Raw genomic sequence first — 23,187 nt, 5'->3', positions numbered from 1 at the left:
GTTTTAAAGGGAACTCTGCCCTCTGCCCCAGTTAGTTCCTATGACCTTAGGGCCTGGGACCTTAGCTAGCTATGGACAGAATGAAATCTCCACACTTAAATTCTTGGAGGCTTTGTTTCCCATGACCAAATCCTGTCTGGCTGAGGATTGGAAAGCATCCATATATTTGTGCACATTGTCCTGTGGGCTGGACTCGAGAGCTAGCACTCCAGCTGACCTGAGGTGCCTCATCTTCACCACCTACCAGGCCTCAGCAGCTGGTCCCCACAGCCCCACTGGCAAACTCAAGGATTACCAGGCAATCCGTGTCTGGGCCAATCTGCTTAGTCTATGGTGTAACTCCTTCCCAGTAGCAGTGAAAATGCCAGGCCCTGCCAGATGGGGGTGGGTACAGCTTCAATCTCTTCACTTTCAGGGCTCTGAGAAATGCTGTCTGCATCCAAAAGTCCAACCCAATTTACATGCCCAATTCATGTACCTAAATTGCCTGAGAACCAGGGCAGCAGGGAATAAAGCAACCCACTCTCCCCAGGAAGTTGGGTTCTGATCTTCCTCAGTCTGCAGTGGCACTTCTGCATTCTGAGGAGGTGGCCCAGCAGTGTCCACAATGAGCTTACTGGGCTCGAGACACAAAGGCTTGCCCCAGCCCTCCCTCCCACAAGTATTCCCAGGGGCCTCTGTGTTCAGGCTGTCTCATCAAAGCTTGCCCACTCGGCCCTTTGCTGTGTTAGCTGGGCTTAAGTGTGTAAATGACAATGCTCCCTTTGTGGAAGGCTGTACAACCGAAGGTATTCACAAATTCTAGTTACCTTTATGAAGACTTTTTGGAGTATCTTTTTAGCTGGGTTTAAATGAGCCTACGATAAAACTGCTTCCATTTAATGGGGCACAGTCAAGATATTCAGGGATTCCCACAGATAGCCTTTCCTCCTCCCCAAGCTGCATGCCTTCCCCCTGGTCACCACCACACTACCGAAAACAAGGGAGGCTTGCTGTGCAACACTCCTAGCCAGGCTTTTGTGGTCATTGGCTGGGATGAAAAATAGGAAATCTTACAAGTCTGGATTTTGCTCCTAAGCTGAACAGAGAGCAAAGACATAGGGAGAAAAGGTCAGAGCTGCAAAATGTTGTAGGGCCTAAGTGATATTTCCTGTGTGAGTCTTATTCCAACTGTTTGGGCTTGTTAACATGTGGGGAGATATCCAGAGCCAGAGGGACAGTGGAGAAGGGGTTGTGGGTGGGTGCAAAGTCTCCCAAAGCTGGAGACTAGGAACTGATGAGAAGACTTCAGATCCCTGTTGCTATGGTTTTCTGAAATAAGCTCATCTGCTGGAAGAACACTCCATTATTTGTTCTTGATGGACTCCTGTGGGTTCAGGCATAGAGCAGGGCTGCAGATATATCCGAGGGGCAGACTTGGGGCCCAGACCTACTATATATGAGGTGGAAGGGCCTCATTACAGCCCAACGAGATCCGCTCCCAGAGTAGGCTGAGAGGTGAGTGGCCTGGCCAGGCTGAGAACATTCCATCCTGAATGTTCACAGGTTTCAGGCTTCCCTCACCTCTGTTCAGGTTCTTCCCAACAGCCAGTGGGGCTGACACCTGTGGAGGTGAGGTGGGCTTGGCCCTCAGCCCCCAAGGGAAAGGAGACAAGGCTTCATGTTGTGATTTTTGTCTCGCCCACAGAACTGGAGCAGGAGAGACTTTATTCATTTCAGGGGAAAAATGAGGACAGGAATGAAACAAAGTGTGAGTGAAAGGGAGGGCCAAATACTGATAGGAGGACAGGAACAACATCCAGGAAACACAGTAGCCAAACACAAAGCTGGGAGGAGGGGTCCATCATCACCAGGCCATGGCCAAGAATACCCAAGTCTCTCCTCTCATCAGACTTGAAAAAAGGCATCCTGAGACCCTGGAGCACCATGGTAGGGGTGAGAGGGTCACACTGAGGGCCCTGCAGCTAGCACCATGACAGTCCTGCCTGCCTGGGGAAGTGAGTAGGAAGCTGTGGTACCTGGCGGGCAGACCTCCAGCCTCTTCCGAGCACGACACCTGCCCTCTACACCTCAGCAGCTGGATGCAGCATGGCCATCCCGATTGTGAGGCCAGGGACACAAGGCAGAAGAGGGCAGGTCTGCGATGCTGCCGTAGCTAAGCCAGTCTGCATCCCGGGCAGGAAAGGCAGGTGCACATGCACACAGGTCTCTGGGCACTCTACCAGCTAGAGTTACACTGACTCCCAGAGCCAGAAGTCAAGCCTAAGCCTGAAGGAGCGGGGCAAGAGACAACAAAAGGGCTAGAGATCAGACACAGCCAACTTATGGGCTCTTTCTGCTCTTTGGTCCCCTGGCCCTTGGCTTTATCGTTGCCCACAGGGGCCAAGGTGCTGCTGCTTTCCACTTGGCTGTGCTGATGTAAGGATGGGTGGCTGGCATGATGGATGAGTGTGAATGCGGCGAGGCCATGGAGGGAGAGGACTGGCAGTCAGGTGGAGGGGAAGGCTCACTGGAGCCAGCTTCCCAGTATTCTGACCCTGACACTTGGCACAAGGAGCCAGGCTTTGGGAAGACCTGCAATACCCTCTGCCTGGCCACCTCTACCAAGCAGCTTTCTCTGGCCTCACCTTGACCCCTCCTCAGCCAGCAGCCCCCACCCAGGGGAAGAGGAGCTAGAAAAGTAGTCCTCAGGGGGAGCTAGATCACACCAGCCAGGCCTCTGTCCCTCACAGGAAGTGAGATGAGGTGATACCAAGGAATGGTGACTAAGGCCCCAAAGTCCCTGCCTCTCTGCCTCCCCACATACCTCGCAGCCAGGCCAGCCCCAGAGAGCAGAGCCTGTGTAAACAGCCCAGGAAGGGAGGAGGATTGCTACATATGCAAAACAGTTAAAAATAAATTAAAAAGCACCACTGTGTCCTGTGGTGGTCTCCACAGGCAGTCTCAGCTCATGAAGGGTGAGTGCCAGGGGCTTACAGTTAGGGATGGCTCCCTCCCACAGATAGTAAGCAGGGTTAGAGCTCCACTCTGCTTCCCTGTCCCATGGGCTCAGGAACTTAGGGCAGTTCCTAGGGCTCTGGGAACAGGAGCAGTTTCCTCCATGTCCACTGATTCTGGCTCCTGGCTCCCTCTCACATCTCTGCCTCCCATACCCTGTCATTTCCTGGAAGTTCCCAGAGGCATCTGGGATCACTTGCTTGTGGATAAGTAGCTACAACCAGAACCAGAAAGGAGCTCTGAAGGCGGCCATCTCTCCATCTGTTAACATGGGAACAGGGACCGCCATCCCCACTTCGCAAGGTGAGGTGGGACAGTGAATCAGGGGTCATCATGTCTCGAATTGTTCTGGCCAGCGTGTAGCATCAGGGCAGGTTAGGAACCTTCCCAGGGCCCACTGACGAACCTGCTACGACAAGGGACTGACCCGTGGGCCTCCCAGGGCGGCTCTGGGCGGGCCCTGCTGGGCCTGGCTCTGGGCCTAGGGCTGCTGGTCTGAGGAGCTGCCAGCCTCCGGTGCCTTCCCTGCAAGCACTCTCATCAGCAAAGGCGTCCCTGCTCCTTCCTCTGCTCCCAGGCCCATCTATCTCCTGGTAGGGTAGGCTGAGAGCTGGACCATCTCTGTGCCACTCTGAGGGAGTCTCAGCTGCCAGGGCCTCCCCTTGACTGCCCAGCCCAGCCGGGGAGCTCAGAACAGTCATTTGCCACCACACGGCATTGAAGTGGACTCCTCCCAGCATGAGCTCTCCACACCAGAGATTGCAAACTGGCATTCTTTTACCTATACTGGGTTTTTACATTTTTAAAAAACAAATTATCAACCCTTAAAACTCAGATTTCACATACAGATGCAGAGTTCTGGCTTTTGAAAAACCAGACAATCTGTGGGCACAGGGCCTAGAACAGCGAGATGGCAGCCCCTTTAATGGGGTATGCCGTAGTCCCCACCCAGCCCTGCCACATGCCTCTTGGTCACCTGCTGGTCCTGTGGGCATCTGGGTTTACAGTCTTAGTTCTGGTCCCTTATCCAGGACCCCAGTCCCTCTGTAGCCTTACTGACAGCAGCCCTGACTGACTGACAACTTCTTTGTAAAGTAAAACTCTAATGGCCACCTCATCTAGCTGCCCTCCTACAATCTGAATCCTCTCCCACTTCCTGACAAGTAGCCTTCTATGCTGTAGGGAACTCACTCCTCCCAAAGGCATCCTGATCCTAGCCCCCCTCCCGTATCCTTTCTCACTTACATCCCCAGTTCTCAGGCTCTGTCCCTCTGGTGGCCACACTGCACCCTTGCCCTATACCTCCCTGTTAACTGAATCCCCAGAACCCTTCCCCAACCCTGCCAACCTCTGTCCACATCCTCACTTCCCCACCAGGGATCTCTTGCCTGATGGGCAGAATGTGAAAGACTCCATCTGTTCAAGCTCCTCCCTGCCAGTGCTCCGAAGTGCCAAACATGGCAGGCCAGACTATCAGCCAGGCCTAAATGGGCTGCTAAAGCAGGGCAGTGGGCCTGAGGCAGAGGTGGGCCTGGGAGGGGAAGCAGCAGAGCCCACTCCTGGCACTGCCAGGGGAGAAACCCAGGCCTGAGTGTCTCACCCCATCGTCCTGTGCCCAGCCACAGCTCCCAAACTGGCCTGTCTGCTCAATCCCCAGTCATGCTGACCTTCCTGCCCAGTTTTCTGCAAAGCCCAGACCCTCTGTAAGGAGCCCCTGGGCTGCTGCAATAGGCAAGAGTGGGATGAGCCAGCAGAATCTGTTAGGGGCCAGGGACCCCCTCACCCTGGGTCCTCTCCCAGCTCTTCTACAGCCTAGTCCCCTCCTGGCTACAGCACAGGCTCCCCCGGTACTGCTCATGGGCCTACCAGGGCCTGAGCCATCCTTTTGAGCAGATGAACCTTGCAGCAAGCTCCTGATTAAGACCTACACAGACCTCTGTTGGGGTGATTCCTACCCTGCTTCCCTTCCCTGGGTCAAGATTTTGCCAGGACATTCTGCCCAACAGGAGAAATACTCCCCCCTCCCCCTAGACCCTCCCATAGACTGGAGGGGCCTATGAAATGTCCCATATAGGACACATTCAAATCCCAGAGAGGCGCTGAGGCAGGAGCACCAAGCTGTCCTCCTTCAGCCCCATGGCTCTCAGGTCTCTAAACAGTGCCCTTCTGGCCACCAGCACATCCATGTGTCTTTTTTCCCCAAACTCCTTAAACTTCAGTGGTAGAGCTAAAAACTCCAAACAAAATACTAACTGCCTCTTGGCCTAAAGTTAGGGGTTTGGCTCTGTGGGAGGGGAGCAGCATGAGGCTGAGCTGCCACACACCCTTCCTGTGCTCCCTTGAGCCCTGCCCAAAAGTGTGAGTGCAGCTGGTTCCAGCAGGTTGAGTCCTGGCCTCCAGAAGTAGGGGGCTGGAGGTGCTGGCATCCACTCTCACACCCGGATCTGGTACCCATTGAGGTCTGGCATGGCTTTGGGCTCTGAAGGCTTCTTCTCACCTGACGGCCTGCAGGAAGAGCAGGGGAGAGAGGAGGAAGTGGTCGTCAGGGAAATATAGGAGGTAGGAACAGTTGTAGCTGCTGGACTGGCTCCCAGTGCCCTTCTCCGAGGGGCCCTCCAAGGTGGCAGGGGAGGATGTGTGGAAGTGCGTTTCTGGCCACCCTGTGGTTCCTGAATGTGGTTCCAGCTCTCTTGTTCTTTGCTGGAGGTTAACTAATTCCATGGCAGGTGATAGGTATAAATCTCCTTGGTAGGGGGTGGGTCTGTGACAAAAACCCTCCTTGATCAAAGTCAACGGTGATGGAGGCTTTGGTGCCAGAGGTCTGCTCAGTACCCCTGAATTCATACCAGAGGTGGCTCCGAGTTGACAGTTATATTTAAAGCAAGAGCCAAAATCAGAGCAGGAGGCCTAGTATTTTAATGGCAATTTGTGTCATCTAGACACAGACATAACCCACAGACATGTGGTGGCAAAAGCTGTGTTCAAAGTCATTTCTCCTGACCACAGAGATCCATAGGTCATGTTCAAACCCTCCTCAGGAAGCTGCTGGAGTACTCCCAGTCCTGTTCCCACACAGCCCATTCTGCTGCCTGCCTCAGACCAGCTAAGGGACCAGCTAAGGGGTGTTTGCTTTGGGGAAATGGCACTGCAATGCTATGGGCAATGTCAGCACATAAACATCTGCACCAACCATTCTAAGCCATTTCCCTTGGCGGGAGAAGCAAAAGAGAGAAGGATGAGAGAAAGAAGAGAGAAAGAAGAGAAGGGTGAAGAGAAGCATCAAGAAGAAGAGAAAAGGAGAAAGCCCCCCACCCACCCCCTGCCATACAATCTCATTTCTCACCGTCTTTCACTGCGACTGTTCCTGCGGTGGGGGCTGGACTGGGCCCGCTGTGGGGAGGAAACATCCTTCTTCCGGTCCTTGGTGGGAGAGGGAGGGCCAGTCCCTTTGCCAATCTAGGTGAGGTGGAAGGAATGAAAGCATACTCCAGGGCTGCTCCACAGCCTGCCCTGCCCTGCTGGGAACCCCCAGTCCTTGGAGGCTGCTCTGGGCAGGGCCAGGAAGCCTCAAGCAATACTCTCCCTTTCCCAGTCTTTCCAAATCTACTTCCCAGGCACTAAAGCTGCCAGGACAGCAGTTCCTCACAATCAGTGGGCTGTCCTAAGATTGTAAAACACCTTTGAGAACAGACTCATTTACCCATGCAGGGTACATGTGCCAGGTGAGTAAGTGGCCCATGTCTGAGCTTTGAGCTAGAATACTACCAACCCCAAGAGTGCACTGCTTATCTGAGCCAATCAGAAGTCAGACTGGGAGAGATGATTGAGAAAATAAGAGATCTGATTGAGACAAATAATGAATCGTCCTTTATGCAGCATGATCAGCATGGCTTGAGTTTTCCAAACATGGAATAGCCCATGATGGAGATTGAGGGGTCCACACAACATGGGGAATCCTTAGTACTGAACGGGTTGGAAATTGCAGTGCTAAAGACAAAGTAATTGCTGGTTCCAACTCCAGATCCAACCTGCAACTGTAAAGACAATACTACTAGCAGCAAGAACCAGGGTACAGGGCACCCCAGAGCTGATGGAACCAACTCAGAAGCAAGAGAGAGGAGCCCTCTGCTAATGCAGGTCTGCTACATCCCATTTCTACCCTGAAGGAGTCAGTGTCAGCCCACAAGGTCTTGGCCTAAGGGCCTGGTAGGGCTGGGGGGAGCCCTAGCTCTTACAAAACTTACTGGGACACCACAGGTACCTAGGACAAGCCTCAGGAGGCTAAGCTCTGTCCCATCTGCCTCTCACTGCCTGTGAGCAAGTCTCTGGGTTTCCCATCCTGGAAGTGGACCCACCAACAACCACCTGCCTGCTGGCCTGTAGGGGCTGTTGAGAGAAACAGGACAGGAATGTGCTGAGGCTGCCTTGAGGGGGAGGGGTACAGAGTAGCAGACCTGAGCTATGCAGGGAGGAGGCCCTGGAAGGCCCCAGGGGAGGCACCTTTAGCCCAGAGGGACCCGGGGGGAGCCCAAAATTCTGCCTGCTGGAACAGTCTGGAGGCCAACTCCTTGGCAGCTCAAGCCTAATAGAACCCCTAAATCCCCAGACATCTGCTCTTCTGTGGGGGCAGAAGGGAGAAGAGAAAAAGCCACTACCCTCATTGTCTAACTTTCCTCTTCACCTGACCTCTGCCTGGTGCTTTATTTCAAGCAGGGGATTGGGCTAGAGTCAGGATGCAAAAGAGAAGCAGTGGTGGAGGCTACTCACCACCCCATCCTACCATTTCCCCAAAATGGGCCAGGATTTCCCACAAGCTGATCTTTACTCCAGTCCCCCTGATCTGGATACCATAAACCAGCCCTTCTCCACTGCCCAAGACCCACCACCACGACAACCCAGCTGACCCACTTCCTCTTTCCGGAGCTGCCCCAGATATGCCCACCTGAGGGGTGACCTCAACAGTAAGACTGCTGAGGGAAACCCTGAAAGTCCTCGCCCTCCATCCTTGCACCACAGACCAGGAAGGGTGAGACCACAAGGGGAAGGGACAGTCCCCTTTGACCTTGTTGGCTGAGCCTGACCTTGAGCCGCATGTCTCGGGCATGGCGCTCCAGTTCTTTGCGGAAGTCCTCTCGGCCCAGCCGCTCCACGTCCAGGACCGAGTGCTTCCACTCGATCTGCTCCACGCTATGCGGGTCATGGGATACGCACTGGCCCAGCTTCACCTTCTTCAGCACGTGCCAGCAGCGGCTGTAGGCAGCCTCATAGTCCAGCACAAGCTCGCTGAGCGTGCGGAAGGCCGGCGGCTTGTACATCAGGTCCTCGCGCCGGCTCATGCCCAGGGCGCCATAGCGGCCCCCGAAGTTCACCCCCAGCACAATGTGGTGGAAGTAGTTCCCTGAGAAGTAGGTCTTGAAGCTGATGGGGAAGCGTTCCAGGGTGGGCATGCTGTTGGTGAGGTAACTGGTGATCAGCCCAAGCTAAGGAAAGGGCCAGGAGAGGCACAGGGCCAGCACAGGGCACCAGGAGTGAAACGGCACCACTGTGGGACGTGTGTGCCCAACAGGCCCCGAGATCCACAGCTCCTGAGTGCAGACACCACGACTTGCTCCTCCCCAACTCCCCATCCTCTAGCAGCAGGCCTGGTGACCAGGAGGGTCCAGGCAAGTGGCCTAGGAACAGAGCTCCCTGTGATTGCTGCAGGCGTGTAGCTGCTGCAGTGATGTCAAGCAGGGCTCCCCAAATAACAGTGAACAAGGTCCCTTGCTCTAAGCTGCAGGGCCGTTCAGAAGCCTTACACTGAGCCACAGATGAGACCAGCCACCTCATCCATCTGCCACCATCCCCTCCTGTCACTCATACGCACTTCTCAGCCATGCGTCCTCACAGACACATTCTCACATATTCTTTCCTTCACACACTGATGTCCTCAGAGAGGCAGACAATTCTGTTCAGTCTCTCCTCTCACCAGCGCTCCCTTCCCTACATACACAGTCCGCTCCTTGTCCCTCAGACAGAACCAAGCTCATGGCCACGGCCAGAGGCCAGCACCGCTGGGCTCTGTGGCCATGCCAACCTCTCAGACGGCTCACCCCACCTGTTCACCCTCTCCAGCCACCTGGGGCCCTCTGTATCAGCCCTTCCCTCTGGTCATTATGCTTCTCCCCTGGCTGGCTCCTCCTCAGGCCTCAGGCTTACCTGGCTTTGCTGCCTTTAAAGTTTTTTGTTTTTTTTTTTTGGTATTTTTGAGGCAGGGTTTCACTCTGTAGTCCAGGCTGGCCTTGAACTCAGTCCTCCTCCCTCAGCCTCCTGAATGCTGGGATTATAGGAGTAAGCCACTGTGCTATGCTTGCTGACTCTTTTCTAAAGAAGTCTGTTCCTCTACCTCCTCCACGGCACTCAGCACAATCTGCCCTTTACTGATTTGTTTACCTGCTTATTTTCTCTCCCTCACTAGAATGTAAACCTTCTGAGGATAAGACCTTGGCTGTCATGCTCTTCTTTCCAGGGCCCAACACAGACCCAGGCACACAATAGTTTCTCAGTAAAAATTCCTGAATACATAGGTAGAAGTCAAATGGATAAAGCATGCAGCAGACGCTGCCTGCAGATGGTTAAGCACCCTCCATGCACGCCTCACTCAACTGTCTTAACGACTCTGTGATAGGTACTGCCCTTATCTCTGTGGGCAGAGGAGGACCTGAGGCTCACTACTGGCTTGGTGAATACACAGTAAGCAGCAAAGCCAGGCTTCCAGTCCAGGTCGGTCTGACCTGAGTTTGTGCCCTTGATACTTTATCATTTCCCTCCAGCACTAAACTCACTTTACATTGCTTACTTAACCTGATTCCTTGCCAGTGACCAGGGATAGAGTGTGTAAGAAATGCACAGGCTCAGGGTACAATGGGAACAAGCCAGGGCAACACACAGTACAGAGCCCACTATATGTGTGATGACCGAGGGCACGGGGGACACTGGGAAGGAAGCCTTGTCCAGATGGGGGCCACTCGTGTTTTCTGTCTCTCACAAGACACCAGATGACCCTGCCCAGCCTGGGGGCCCAAGGCCTCTCCCTGGAGCTGCGCCTGTGTGGCCTGAGGCTGGGAGCCTCACTGGTGCGTGGCCTCCAATGGGTAATGGCAGTGGCCTGAAGTTCTCAGGCGGTCCTACGCTTAAACTAGCAAAGGGCCCCATAAACAGGGCTCCTAGGCATGGGCCTGTCCTGTTACAGATGACAACCACCACAGAGATAGCACTGGGGACCCCCACACACCCAAGGCAGGTGTGTCAATGGGAGTGACCCTGGGGTCACGGCCCCCTGGAGGAGTGTGCTTCTCACTTTCTCCTCCTGGGATTTGTCCCAGGGACAGACTGCCTTGTTCCATGCAGCTCCTTTCCCTCTACTCCTGACCACCCCCAATCTGTGCTCTTCTGAGCTCTGGGCCAGGTGGGCTGCCTGCCCCAGGTTTAAAAGCTGATGGGAGGCCGGGGATTTAGCTCAGTGGTTTCACCACCTGCTGCGCAAGCACAAGGACCCGAGTTTGATCCCTGGTACCAAAAAAAGAAAAACAAAAGCTGATGGGATTATGGGTAGGGGAGAGTGGAAATGCAATTGGCTTTGAGCTGATGAAGCTAAGTAAATGGGTACACAGGATTTCATTGTATTGTTTAAATATTTTATAATAAAATTACTAAAGAAAAGTAGGGCCGGGGATTTAGCTCAGTGGTTTTGCCGCGTGCTGCATAAGCACAAGGACCCGAGTTTGATCCCTGGTACCAAAACAAAAAGAAAAGAAAAGAAAGTAGGGCTGAGGCTGAGGGACTGCTCTGGCTCTGACTGGGGGCCCAGGGAAGGGCAGTCCTTCTGGGGGTTTGTCTGTCCCTCTAGTGACCCTGCTGACCCAGATGTGGGCTCCACCTCTCCCCAGGGACCCATGTGTTTCTAGGACCCCATGTGTCATCTCCACAAATCACATGTCCTAGACACGCCAGCACTGAGCCTCCTGCCTGCTTCTCCCAGTCAGGTTCTTGGAAATGGCACAACAGCCCAAGTTGTTCCCTGATTCAGGATTCTGACAACAAGGTCACTGTGTCCATGGGACTCCAGAACGAGCTGCCTGGAAAGCCTGGGAAGGAAGAACTGAGGACTACAGGGGGACTGAATCCCCTAGGCTGGAAGCAGGAGAGCCTCAGATCCCACCCAGTCCTCCTTCCAGAGCAGGGAGCAGAGGTCTGGAGAGCCCGGGCTGCCAGACCCCCTGTCTGGGAGAAAGGATACATTCCCAGGATCACGGCTTCCAGGCATTTGATTGGCAGAGCCTCTTTGGTCATTTCCTTGGCCAGGTCCATCAGCCTGTGGGAAAGTTAGGACTATGAGGACAGCGATTCCAGCCTCTTCTGGTGAGGGAGTATCAGGAGGGCACAGGGTGGACCAGAAATGCTGGAAGGAAAGAGTCCCACACCAAGCTGCCCACAGTCGGGAGCCAGAGGAGTGCAGTGGACAGGAGGCCGCTGGTGATAAGGAAGCCCCCTCTCCTGCTGTCCCTTCTTTCACTTCCTCTCACGCCTGGCTCCAGCCTAGGACAAAGACCTGTGGAGGAGGGGAGCATGCACAGCAGCAGGACCTCGACAACCACTGTGCTGGGACCTTCTCCAATGGCAGTGGGGAGGTGGTGGGATTTTGGCATTGACCTCTTCCCTTCGGAGCACAGTGGACACTCCTGACCCAACCATAGCTCCTCCCAAAATCTTGCCATTGACTCCAACCACTCCTTGGCAGACTGAATATGGGACCTCAGGCAGACAGCCTCAAGACCCCCCCTACCTGCTCTTGAACTGAGAATTCAGGCCATTTAAGACAGCCTGTCCTGGAAGCCTGGCTCTTCCCTCCTCAACAAATGCTGCCCCAGGCCTGGCCTTGCCTCAAGAAGGGCAACTAGACTCTTCCACCCCCTGGAGGCTGGGGCACACCGCTGGCACACTGCACCAACTGAACAGCAGGAATACAGCTGAGGAGTTAGGGAGGCTGGATTCCACCCAGGACTTTGAGAGAGTAAGTAAGGCCTCAATGTTTCTGCAACCTTGGCTGGCTTCCCTGGGGTCTCTACCTGTCTCCTAAGCTTCCACTGAAAGACAAACCACAGGGCTCCCCAGAGGATCCAACCCAGCCAGGGGCATATGAGCCTGGGGTACTTACCACTGCCTCCCTGTACTTACCCTGTCAGAGGTCTGCTCTTCTTAATTTCAAAGAACTGTGTCCCTGTGTGATTGTACCTGCAGGCCCTGGTTAAGGACTTCATGGTTTGATTTACAGGAGGGGGTCCCTTTGCCCTGCCCTGGCCCCAAAATGGGGGCCCTGCACTCCCAGGGGTGCAGGTCAGATAAGGACCTCACCAAGTTAAGATACTGTGGAGCATGCTTCAGGCTTGGTTCTCCCAGAAGGGAGAGGGCACAGCTACAGTACTAGCTTTCTCCTTCCTCCTCCCTTGCTCTCCCCTGGCCTCCCTTCCTAGGATGGGAAACTGAGAAGGCAGCCAGCACTGGAATTTCCTAACAGCTGGGAAGCAGTAGCAAGCGCAAGAGGCTGGAGGGGTAGGGATCTGGCTCAGCCTGTCAGGTGCTCCCGAGCCCACCCGCCCTCCCCAGTCCACAGCAACCCCACTGGAAGACAGATGAAATCCTCATGGAGCACAGATGCCTCAAGGATGGCATCTCTGGAGTCTGGGCTGGGAAGGAGGCAGCTCAGCTGGTCCCTCGCCAACCTTTTCTGAAATGAACCCACTTGGCCTTTGGGCCCATCACACCAGCCAGCCAGAGGCCATGGCCTTGGACCAGAGAGGATACTGCAGCTCCCTGATGTAGCGCTGCACGGCTTCCAGGCGCTCCGGGACTGGCATAGACGGCTGGAAAGTAGGCACACTTGGTATGGGAATCTGGGAACACAGAAAGGGCTCTAGTCACAGGGTGCAGACTACCCTGGGGGGAGCAGCCTCGCTTCCTCCCTACCCTGAGCATCTTTCCCTGGCAGCCCTTCCTGGAACCTTCTCCCAGGGCCCCATCCCAGCCTTCCTCCCCTTCTGGCACCTGACATCAGGCATTTCTAACATGAAACTTACTGTTGATATTCCAGTTTTATGCTTCTTTAATAATTTTAGAAAAACACAGGTTGACTCATTGTTTTGAATTTTAAATATCAATTAACTTCAAGGCTTACCAAGAATTCAGGCTGTTTTGGAAGTGGTTTGTTTGGGGCTTGGTCCTCAGTGTGGTGACTTTAAGAAATGGGTTCCAGTGGGAGGCCACTAGGCCATTTGGGGTGAGCCTCAGAAAAGATGAAAACTGTTCTCTGGTTGTCATAAAAGGAACAAGCCTGGCCCTGCCTCCTTGCTTTGGCTTTCTGTTTTGTGATGTGCTCTCCCTTTTCTCACCTGGACTCCAGCCATGATGCCATCTGCCACCATCAGGCCCTCATCAGAGGCGGAACTTTCAGCCTCAAAGCTCTGAGCTAAATAAACCACTTTTCTTCCTAAGTACCTGCCTCAGATATTTCATTATAGTAACAATAAACAGATGAATACACTCTGGTTCCAGTGCTAGATTAAAACTTGTCTTCTCTGCATCCTATGCTCCCAGGGTGGTGCCCTGGGCTTGGAGAGCTGTCTGAGAAAAGTGGATATTTCCTCAGCAGCAAGCATTACCCACCCCAGCAGCACAGGTAGATTTTCTAGGCTTTCCAAAGCAACAGTCTGAACCATCAAGGGGTATGCCAGCAAGCCAAAGCAATGCAAGACAGGTCAGTCTTGCTGTGGCTCCACCTGCTGGGGCCTGGGGGCTTTGGCAGGGTTTCACAAAGGCATAGAGGCCTCGGGGTCTCCTGAATACCTTCTTTTCCTGTCAGCTCTACACACAAGCAGTACAGGTAACCAGGCAGTCCTCACCAGAAGGGACTTTCCAACACCTGGGAACACACAGGAAGTGGCTGCTAGGCTGCAGGGATTCAGGTGAGGGGCAGCAGACCCCAGCCACCAGGCAGTCTCCAGTATGGAGGCCACTGTGCAGGTGTGGGCCCCTCTCCAGCCAGGGAGCCTGAGTCCTGGCAAATCATGAAGACCAGAGGTCCCAGAGATCAACAATGAGGGTCCTCTGGGGTTTCAGAACAGACCTCCTTGGGTGAAAGACACAGACTTCCAGGGTCATGGCGCACCCCTCTGGGTTCTCCCTTTGGCCCCCAGCAAAGCCAGCTGTGAGAAGGCTAGAGATGCTGAGTCCTCAGGACACTGTTCAGTAATGTGGCTGCCATGCCTCTGACAGGGAGGGAAGTGACATACCAGTTTATCAGTGCACACTTGTGTCTAGGGTGCTGCTGATAGTAGAGGGCATGAGACAGTGTCTAAAATATACTGCTTCCCTCCAAAGGGCAGAGATGCAGGAGGGAAGGGCCCCTGGTCCAGAATGGCAACTTTGCAGACAGCCCTCCCTCCCTCCGGTCCTCTCCTTCCCGTTCTGGACAGTCCGTGGCAACCACAGGGATGAGCAGCTGACAACTCTCCTCATCTGGAGGCAGCTAGTTCCCCTTTCCCATCACTCGTCTCCTCACAATGCAGCCAGCGATGGTGCCACAGCTCAGAATCACCCCAGAAAAGCCCAAGGACAGGGGCTTCCCCTTCTTGCCTGAGTATCCTGTGCCAAATAGGCTTCAGAACTTTCCTAGGAACTGGGAGGGTTTGGAGGAGTTCCCCGGGTCAAGGATATGGAGGCGGGGGAGGTGGGCGAGGTGTTATGGGAATTCCAGCGTCACATATCCATCCAGTCACCTGAGCTCCTCAGATGGAGGCAGGACCATCCCTGCTTGTAAAGTGGGGACCTGGGGACCTTGAGAAGTGTGAGCACAGCCTCCCATGAGGAACTCCAGACAGGAAGAGCTGCAGGCCAAAACCATTTGCCGAGGCCGGGGATTTAGCTCAGTGGTTCTGGCGCCTGACTCGAAAGTGCAAGGTCCCGAGTTCAATCCTCGGTACCAAAAAAAAGAAAACATCAAAACCATTTGCCGAGCTCACCCAGAGCCAGGCCTGGGCCAGCGCCAGGCAGTCCCCAAGAGAGCGCATCATCGGGATCTGCCATCCAGAGGCCTCAGGAACCACTGCTCTGTGAGAAGATCAAGAAAATCCTGGGATTCCCAAGCAGGGCCTTAAAGGGCACTGCCACTGAGAATAAGCTGGAAGGAGCTGTCCGGCCAGCTCCTTGACTACTGTCACCCCAGACCAAGGTCTATCTTTTTCCTGTGTGTTCATTACACGTGCAGTTATGCCCTTAATACAATTAGAGACTCTGCATCCAGATGACCAGGCCCACTGTGGAATGGGTCACTTGGATCAGTCCCCAACTCCTGCCTCTGAAATAGGAGCAGCTAGTATTTCTTCCCTGTGGGGTTACATGGGGTACCACGAGGGTGAGTGATCTCAGACACAACTCCTGCTCCATGACCAAGGCCAACCCCTTACTGGTCCAGGAAACCCGACAACCTGTAGTTGTCCCAGGACACCCTCACTGGAGCAGCCCCTCTGGGCACAGCAAGGCCTGAGGAAGCAGGAGAGCCTGCAGCTGACATGTAGACAAGATACAGGATGGTCTAGAGTTGAACAGAACCCACTCCAGAACAGACATGCTGCCATATACCAGCTCTGTGACTTTAGTGACACTCCAGAACTTTTCTGGGCCTCAGACACTGCTAATAAAACAGTCACCATTATAGAACCAACCTTGTGGCGTGAATGAGGTGCTGTTTGTGGACATCTCAGAACACAGCCTGGCAGGTAACAAAGGCTCAATTCTTGCCCACTGTCACTGCCACTAGTGTGTGCCAAAGACAGCAGTCAGCATACACTGACCCCAGCAATGTGATGTGTCTGGTGCACGGTGGCCAGAGCCACCATCAGGCCTTCGGCAGCAGGGTTTGGGTAAAGGGTCGGGGCTTGTAAAAAACATGGTGGCAGCTTGAAAGAGCAAGGAAAGATTCTTAGCAAGGAGCATGAGCTGTTGCTGTCTTTGGGATCCTTCCAGAAACTGTGGCCCTTTACCATACTGGCATCACCCCTGTACAGCACTTCTCCAAAGCGCTCGGAGGGTGGTCTGCTGTGTACTGGGCACGTGTTAGATCCTCACCTTATGAGGCACCGCTGGCTTACATCACTAATTCCTCTCAACATCCTCTGAAGTAGGCATTGGCATCGTGCCCATTTTACAGCTGAGGAAGCTGACAGCAAGGAGGTTGTACACCTTCCTCACTTAAGTAGCTATGGGAGACTAAGGACCTGAACCATGGTGGAGTCCAGAGTGCTCTTTTTATCATGCTAGCCCTGCAGGGGGCCTGGCCACAGCTGCCTGCAGGGCCAGGCAGGTGACATGATGGGGAAGGCAGGCTTGGGTGAGGGTGCTGTGGCAAACTGGGGAAGATGGGAGCGGCTCCCAGCCCCGGCTGCCAGCTGCCATGTGGGCTTGCAGATTCTCTGTTCCCAAATATTCTTATTTTCTGAAACAATGCCAAAGCTCCGGATGGTTATGTGAGAAAGCTTCCAATTTTAACTTCTGGCTCAAGTGGTCTTTTAAAACACTGCACAGTCCCAACAAAACCCTTCTTGGTCCCACCCCAGCACAACTCTGCAGAAATGCTTCTGTCAGCTCCAATGGCAGCGACACTTGGGGAGGGGTAGCCCAAACTCTGGCACCCAACCACAGCTGCTCCTCTCCAAGGTCTCCCAACCCCCTATACTGCCCAGACCCCAGGGCTCCCCTCCACTCTGGGCTGAGGTAGGGGAGAGACTCATGTTATTTCTCTGAGACACTTTTCCCATGGCCTCAGGAGGGGAAGTTTCCAAATTTCCAAGCCTCTTACAAGTCTGTCCACCCTACCATACTCCTGTCTGTCTCGACTCCCTCCTCCCCCACAAACAGCTTCACTCCTTCATCTGTGACCTTCCTATCCATGAGGATGGAAGATGACAAGAGGACATTACTGACTGGTTGGCAGGGAGCTCACTGATGTGTTTCAGTTGCCAGGAGTGGTGACAGTTCTGCAGAAAACCATCCGCACTGTTCTGCAGCCTGATTCAGACATAAGCAAGATGGCTTGCTCATGTGGGACAAGCATGTGACTCTGGCCTCACTGGCACAAATGCTGACATCTAGTTTCCCCTCCTCGTGGAGGAACAAAAGGTAATGAACATCCATAACCAGTGTTGCTTGAAGCTTTATAGTTGCTTCAAAATACGGTTTCTCCTTTATTCCTCTCAACATTCAACCCCAATTTATAGATGAGAAAACTGTGGCTCAGGTCAAAGGGGCTTACTTACCCAGGGTCACGTGACCATGTGGCAGTAATCCAAACCAAGTCCATATCCCTTGGGTGTTTTTTTGGTTTTGTTTTTGGGGTTTTTTTGGTGGTACTGGGGACTGAACCCAGGGCCTCATGCATTGTAGGTAGGTAAGTACTCGGATTTATCCCAAGAGGGCAAAAAAAAATCAGAGCTGGATCCCCAAATCCATATTTTAGAATGTTCAACACAGTGTTCATTTTAAGAATACTGGAAACAACATCCAACTGTAGGAAACTAGCTAAATAAATTATAAATCAGTACAGAGGAAAATGCAGCCCTTCAAATTAATCTACATTACTGCCCCTGGAAAAATCAGGCAGGAGGTCAACCTTCAACCTCTGATTTTCTTTTTTCAGGAGCTATTTCCTGATAGCTCTACCAATAACTGGGTAAAAACAAAACAGGCCACTTGTCCAATGTCTAGGCCACACTAACTCCATTCTCCCCAGGTCCTGCCCTTCTGACCTGAGCAGGTGAGACCAAGTACTGTGCTCTGCCTTCCACCCAAAGGGTCCTGCACTGGTACACTGCTTCCTCAGACTCGCTCGTAATGTTTTAAAGAACCTACCCGGCATGTAGTTCCGTACAGCACTGTACAGCACAGAGAGTCTCAGACACCCTTTCATTCAGCAAACACACATCAGTGCCTGATCTGTGCCGGGCACACAGGAGACCTTGGTGACAAAGATGAATGAGACACAGCCTCTGCCTTCCTTGGCCACACCATTGAGGGGCTGCTGTCACAGAGGAGTTACAACCAACACAAAAATTATTTAACTTTACCCTTCTCCACTTCTCCTTTTTCTTCTTTACTCTTGATATCCCTGAATCTAGTGTCCAACAAAGCAGAGGAGCTGGAGGCCAAAGACCTGGCCGTGGGTCCTAACTCTGCCACTTACCGCCTGAGGAACGCTGACTTCCTGAGTTTTGACCTTTCTCATTTGTCAAGTGGGGACCCAAACTGTACTTACTTTGAGGCTTTGGGAGAATTCAGTGAGGTAATGCATGAAACTATTTTCTCAACATACAAAGCCCTGTATGTCCTTAGTCACTCATTAACTGTCCTCTCATAGTTCTCTGGCTTAAGAGGTGTCATTGGCCAAAGGAGGCCAAGCCACGTTCGTATATTTTTCAGTGCATCTGTGGTGTGCCCATAAAGCCACGGAGGAGAGCCTCCCTCACTGACCGACCTCTACAGCAGCAGGTTCTGGGCAGGTGCGACCGGCCTGTAGTTTCAAATCTTAGGGTACCAGTGGCCCCCTATCCCATCCATCAGAGGAGTGTGACTCTGCTCTCTTGGTCCCAAGGTCACCAGCTCATCCTGTGACCCATCCCCCTGCCCCAACCAGCGCCTCACCTTGGGCAGGTCCGTGACCCCACGGATCCGCTGCGCCACCTTCTCTCCATCGGGGTGGATCTTGGCCACGTGCTTCCACATCCTTTCCCAGGTGGCTTCATCCACAGGGAGCCCACCCCGGTTGACGAAGAAAGGGACACCTCCATCTCTCAGGTCCTCTTCCCCTTCCTCCTCTGGTTCGTCATCTCTCTGGGCTGAAGCCCCTTCGCTGGTCTCCAAACGTTTGACCCCAGAAGGGGCAGCATTGGTGACTGTGGCAGTGGCAGTCGGGGCAGCATTGCTGCTGCCACCTGTGGTCACCTTCTTTCCCCCTGGCATCCCTAAATCCTCGAAGAGGGTGAGAAGACGTGTATCAGAAGGCGGGAAAAATGAGTGGCTCAACAGGAGGCCACCCACACAACAGCTGCAGTTTTAACACATGGCCAAGCAGAGTGAGGGTGCCTTTAAGAAACCAGGGCGTGGCTCCTTTATAATAAAATACTACTTGGTAAGAAAAAAAAAAATCAGTGCATCAACCTGAAGTGGGGATCCAGGGAGTGGGTTGTCGGAGGTCAGCCTTAGAAGCCTTTTGTTTGAATAACAGCATAAAGAGAGCACACCCCGGGTTGGCTGCCTTCACAAAACACCCCCATCAGGCAAGAACAATGACGGGCAGCAGTCTAGCTCGGCAGAACCGAGGAACGTCGGAGGAAACTGAGGCCAGTTTTGTCGCGATATCTCGGAAAGGGAAGGTGCCCACGCCGATCGGACCTCCCAGGTCCCAGTTTTGGAGAGAGCAAATTCCTTTACAAACCCCTCGCACGCTCACACTTGCGCGAGCCGCAGGGGACGGCGGGACCACGGGGAGCCCAGGCCGCCGAGCGCGAGTCCGGACCCCCGGGTGGAAGGGCGGCGCCGGGGGGCGACTTCTCCGGGAGCCAAGACGCACAGCTGGCGGGCGAGCCGACGCGCACATTCCACGCGCGCGGCGAGATCCCCGCACAAAGTGGGCTTTGTCCGGGCCCCTGTCCCCTCGCGGAGGGGCAGGGACGAGGCGCAGCGCGGAGGCGAAGGCCTGGGGCGCCGACGCCCCGAGGGTCCCTGGCCCGGCGCGTCTCAGAGGGAGGACGGGAGGCACCCGGCGCGGCGCGGCGCCAGCTGAGCCATCGTGGGGCGCGGACCCCCGGGCTCGGCGGGCCCGGCTCCGGCGGCGCGACAGAGTCCGGCCGCGGGGTCGCTGCACCGAGCCGGCTGCAGCATGGGCGGCGGCGCGGCCGGGGAGCGCGGAGGATGCTCCGTGCCGGCCGCCCGGGCTCCCGCGGCCCGGCTGAAGGAGGGGCGGAGGGACCGCGGGGCGGGCGCGGCCGGCGGATGCAGCTGGAGGCAAGTGACAGAGCGGGCGAGCGGCCTGCGAGCGCGGAGCCACGGCAGGTGGCAGCTCAGCGAACCCGCAAAGCTGGGGCTAGCCTACGCCCCCGCCACCCCTGGGCCCCGCTGCTGCCCGCCGGGTCCCCTGCCGGCCGCCACCGCCCACCCGGCTCGACTCCGGTCCGCGCCGCGCATGCGCTCCGTCCTCCCCTTAAAGGGCCAGCGCCTTCCTGCCCGGTCCTCCTCCCGCAGCCGTCCCTCTCTGCCCCAAGTTGCCTCAGGGATGCAGTGGGCAAACGCTTCGTTCTCGCCTCTCAGGGCGCGAAGCTGCAGAGGAAGTTTACAGTGGGCCAAACAGAGCGCAAACTCCAGGGAGAGTCCAGGCGCGGAAGGAGTTTCCCTAAGTGGGGACATAGCTCTCGGGGCCTTCCGCGTGTAGAAGCCAGAACACTGGGCGGCAAGACCAGAGTTCTAGGCGGGCTCAGGGTCTGTTTCTGTCTAGGAGTTCCACACCCTCCATAAGCCTCAGTTTCCCTATCTGTCAGCTGATCACACTGGATGAACTCCTAGCGCGGGCGTTCCTTGAGGGAAGCTATCAAGGGCTTGGGAGTTACCTCAGGAACCGAGAGGGTTAAGAGTCATCCTACTCCCGGTTCCCTTCAGCGGTAGGAGTGATGTCCCTGGGAAGTGGTTCCTAGTCCTCCCGCCTGAACTGGGCTTTGGACACCGGCTCCCCACAGACTCGGCCAGGGAGGGAGGGATGCTGCTCCCCATGATCTAAGAGTGGGACGCTATGATTGGGGTGACTCAGCCCAGCACAGAAAAAGGTTAAAGTACAGCAGGTTGTGTTGTGTGTCACCAGGACTTCGAGGACTCAGCAACCCTCCCCCTCCCCCATTCCATGGAGCTGTAACCCTTGGAACATGGAGCATAGCAAAGAACTATGCCGAAATTCAGAGCTGACTGTGTGCTGTAAGACCTTTCCTTCCCCCTACCAATAGTTACTGTAATAGTCTCCCTGGGAAAATGCAGATTCCAGGGTATGATGGATTGGATGTTGAGTGTCTCCCAAAGGCACATTATGGAAGTCTTGCTCTCCAGGGTGGTGTTACTGGGACATGGTTGAACCTTTAGGAAGTGAGGCCTTGTGAGAGATCCTTAGGTCATTGGGGACATTCCTTCATAGGAGATTTGGGGTCCTGAAGGGGAGTTGGGGACCTCTCCCTTTTACGCGGCGCTTCTTGGCTGGTGATGTAACGTGTTTGTCCTGCATCATGATGTGCTGCCCTAGCCAGGGACTCAATATTATGCACTGCCTGTCTTGAAATAGAACCTCCAGAATGGCTAGCCAAAACAAACTTTTTCTTTTTATGTTAGTTGTCTTGGATATTTAGTTACAATAGTGGAAAGCCAACTAATACACAGGCTTCCAGTGAGTAGATTCATATTTATTAGGTCTAACTTGCTTCACTTGACATGCTGAGGTTTCCACACCAAGATGGGACAGAGAAGCCCTTAGAGCAGTGATGGTGAACCTTTTAGAGATCTAAAACCCACTTATTTATTGCAAAGTGCCAACTCTGCATTAAACCTGAATATTGAGGTTTTAGTTTAGGAAAAGCAAGTCATATATTAACATCTTTTGTCTTAGAAGAAGAACAAGTAACTCTTGTGCCATAGCTTTGCCACTATTGCCTTAGAAAATCCCTGGGCTCTCAGTGGTCTTCCATCCGTTCTTTAAAGTTCTTGCATCAGACTTTCTGGGTCCCTGAGTTCTAGTAGCTACCTCTTACTCCCTCTAGGATCATGAAACCAAAGCTTCTCAGTGATGGAGAAGGACTCACGGGTCCCAGGACCCTTCTTATGCTTCCTGAGGCAAGAAGATTCCAAGCACATAGACATCACTAAAGATAAACAACTGCCATTGTATAAATGGGGAAACTAAGTCTCAAAGAGTAATTTCCCCAGGCTCACACAGCTGACAAATAGCAGAGCTAGAATTTGTACAAAGTCTTCCTTTTCGGAAACGTAGTTTCCACCCTATTCTTTTTCTCTTGTGTTAGTTAATCAAGTGCAAAATATGCTTGCAAGTGGTTTATCCCTCCTTTAAAAAAAGCCCAGTCTGATTCCCTTTGCTTTGAACGTTGGCCGAATTTAGGGACTCAACTTTAATGAAAAGTGATGAAAATGATCCTATGTGACACCTAAGGCTAGGTTACAGAAAGGAGACAGCTTCCTTTCTCAGAAGATGCCGGCCATCATGTTGAGAGGAAGCCCAGGCCACATTAAGAAGCCATAGGAGGTTGTCCTGGCTGACATCTCCCAGTAGGCTGTCAGCCAACAGCCAGAATCAATCACCAGATAGACAGTAAACTGAGACTTCCCACGATTTCAGCTCCCAGCCTTTAAATCTTGTAACTGAGGTCCCAGGCAACCTCACTGTGCCCTGTCTGAATTTTTCTGTCCTATAGAAATTGAGATAAGTAATTATTGTTTTAAGCTGGTAAACTGTTGAGGGTAATTTGAGTTGCAACATTACATAACTAATTATGTGGATTTCCTGAAATGAAATGAATAAATAGACTTGGGATATTCACTCAAACATTGAAAGAGGAAGCCCTTATGGAGCACCTGCTTTGTGTTTGATGCTGTGTTGGGCACTGAGGACACAGTAGTGAACGAGAGGAACATGGTTTTTGCTCTAGTAGAGCTTCTGGTCTACTGGTGGAGGAGATGGTTAGATATGATTCCCATCAAGTCTTTGCCTGAGAGTACAGAAAACTATGAGGATGTCTACCCAGGGCAACTTCCCAGCAGGGTAGGGATCTGGGAAGAGAAGAAATGATTTGGGTACAGGCCAGCATGGAGGCTAAAGGATTTTCTGGCAGCTGTGCATAGCAGGAGGAAGGGATGTGTATCAGGGAAGGGGGCATGCCAATAAATTAGAAAATGGTGAAACTGGAAAGGGGCATGCGTATCTCAGCCTCAGCCAAGAGCCCAGAGAGGTCAAGTGTCTTGCCTGATGTTGCATAGCTTGTGAACTGGGGCAGGTTCTGAGTCCTTCAGTCTGGCCTCCGTGGCTCCCCCATGCTTATGCCCTGGGAACAGCACATA

At 53.7% G+C, this 23,187-nt stretch overlaps 2 protein-coding genes across 4 annotated transcripts in view; one reads left to right on the top strand and one right to left on the bottom strand.

Moving 5' to 3' along the window:
* The window catches only part of Angel1 (angel homolog 1), a 136,475-nt gene extending 122,949 nt beyond the window's left edge, over positions 1 to 13,526 (top strand). Inside the window, exon 12 of one of the 3 annotated variants that reach the window (XM_087195416.1) lies at positions 11,066 to 13,526. In XM_087195416.1, coding sequence (XP_087051542.1) covers positions 11,066 to 11,141 — 76 coding nt within the window. In that variant the 3' untranslated portion in view covers positions 11,142 to 13,526. Of the gene's footprint in view, positions 1 to 10,925; positions 10,996 to 11,017 lie in introns of those variants that run through there. The other 2 variants (XM_087195419.1, XM_087195418.1) reach the window with 2 other exon arrangements.
* On the bottom strand, positions 1,664 to 19,943 carry Vash1 (vasohibin 1). Its single transcript, XM_004837147.4, has 7 exons — positions 18,727 to 19,943; positions 12,841 to 12,929; positions 12,214 to 12,270; positions 11,276 to 11,350; positions 8,079 to 8,460; positions 6,341 to 6,453; positions 1,664 to 5,502 (listed from the first exon to the last, which is right to left on the bottom strand). The coding sequence occupies exons 1-7, from the start codon at positions 19,042 to 19,044 to the stop codon at positions 5,430 to 5,432; spliced, it is 1,107 nt and encodes a 368-aa protein (XP_004837204.1). The 5' UTR covers positions 19,045 to 19,943; the 3' UTR covers positions 1,664 to 5,429.
* Positions 19,944 to 23,187: the final 3,244 nt, after the last annotated feature.

This window comes from Heterocephalus glaber, unplaced genomic scaffold, assembly GCF_053883595.1.
Source record: "Heterocephalus glaber isolate CG9 unplaced genomic scaffold, H.glaber_assembly_v1.0 deba00001608, whole genome shotgun sequence".
NCBI classification, from domain to species: Eukaryota; Metazoa; Chordata; class Mammalia; order Rodentia; family Bathyergidae; genus Heterocephalus; species Heterocephalus glaber.
Note: the sequence above shows the minus strand (reverse complement) of the source record. Positions and strands in the feature narration are given on the sequence as shown.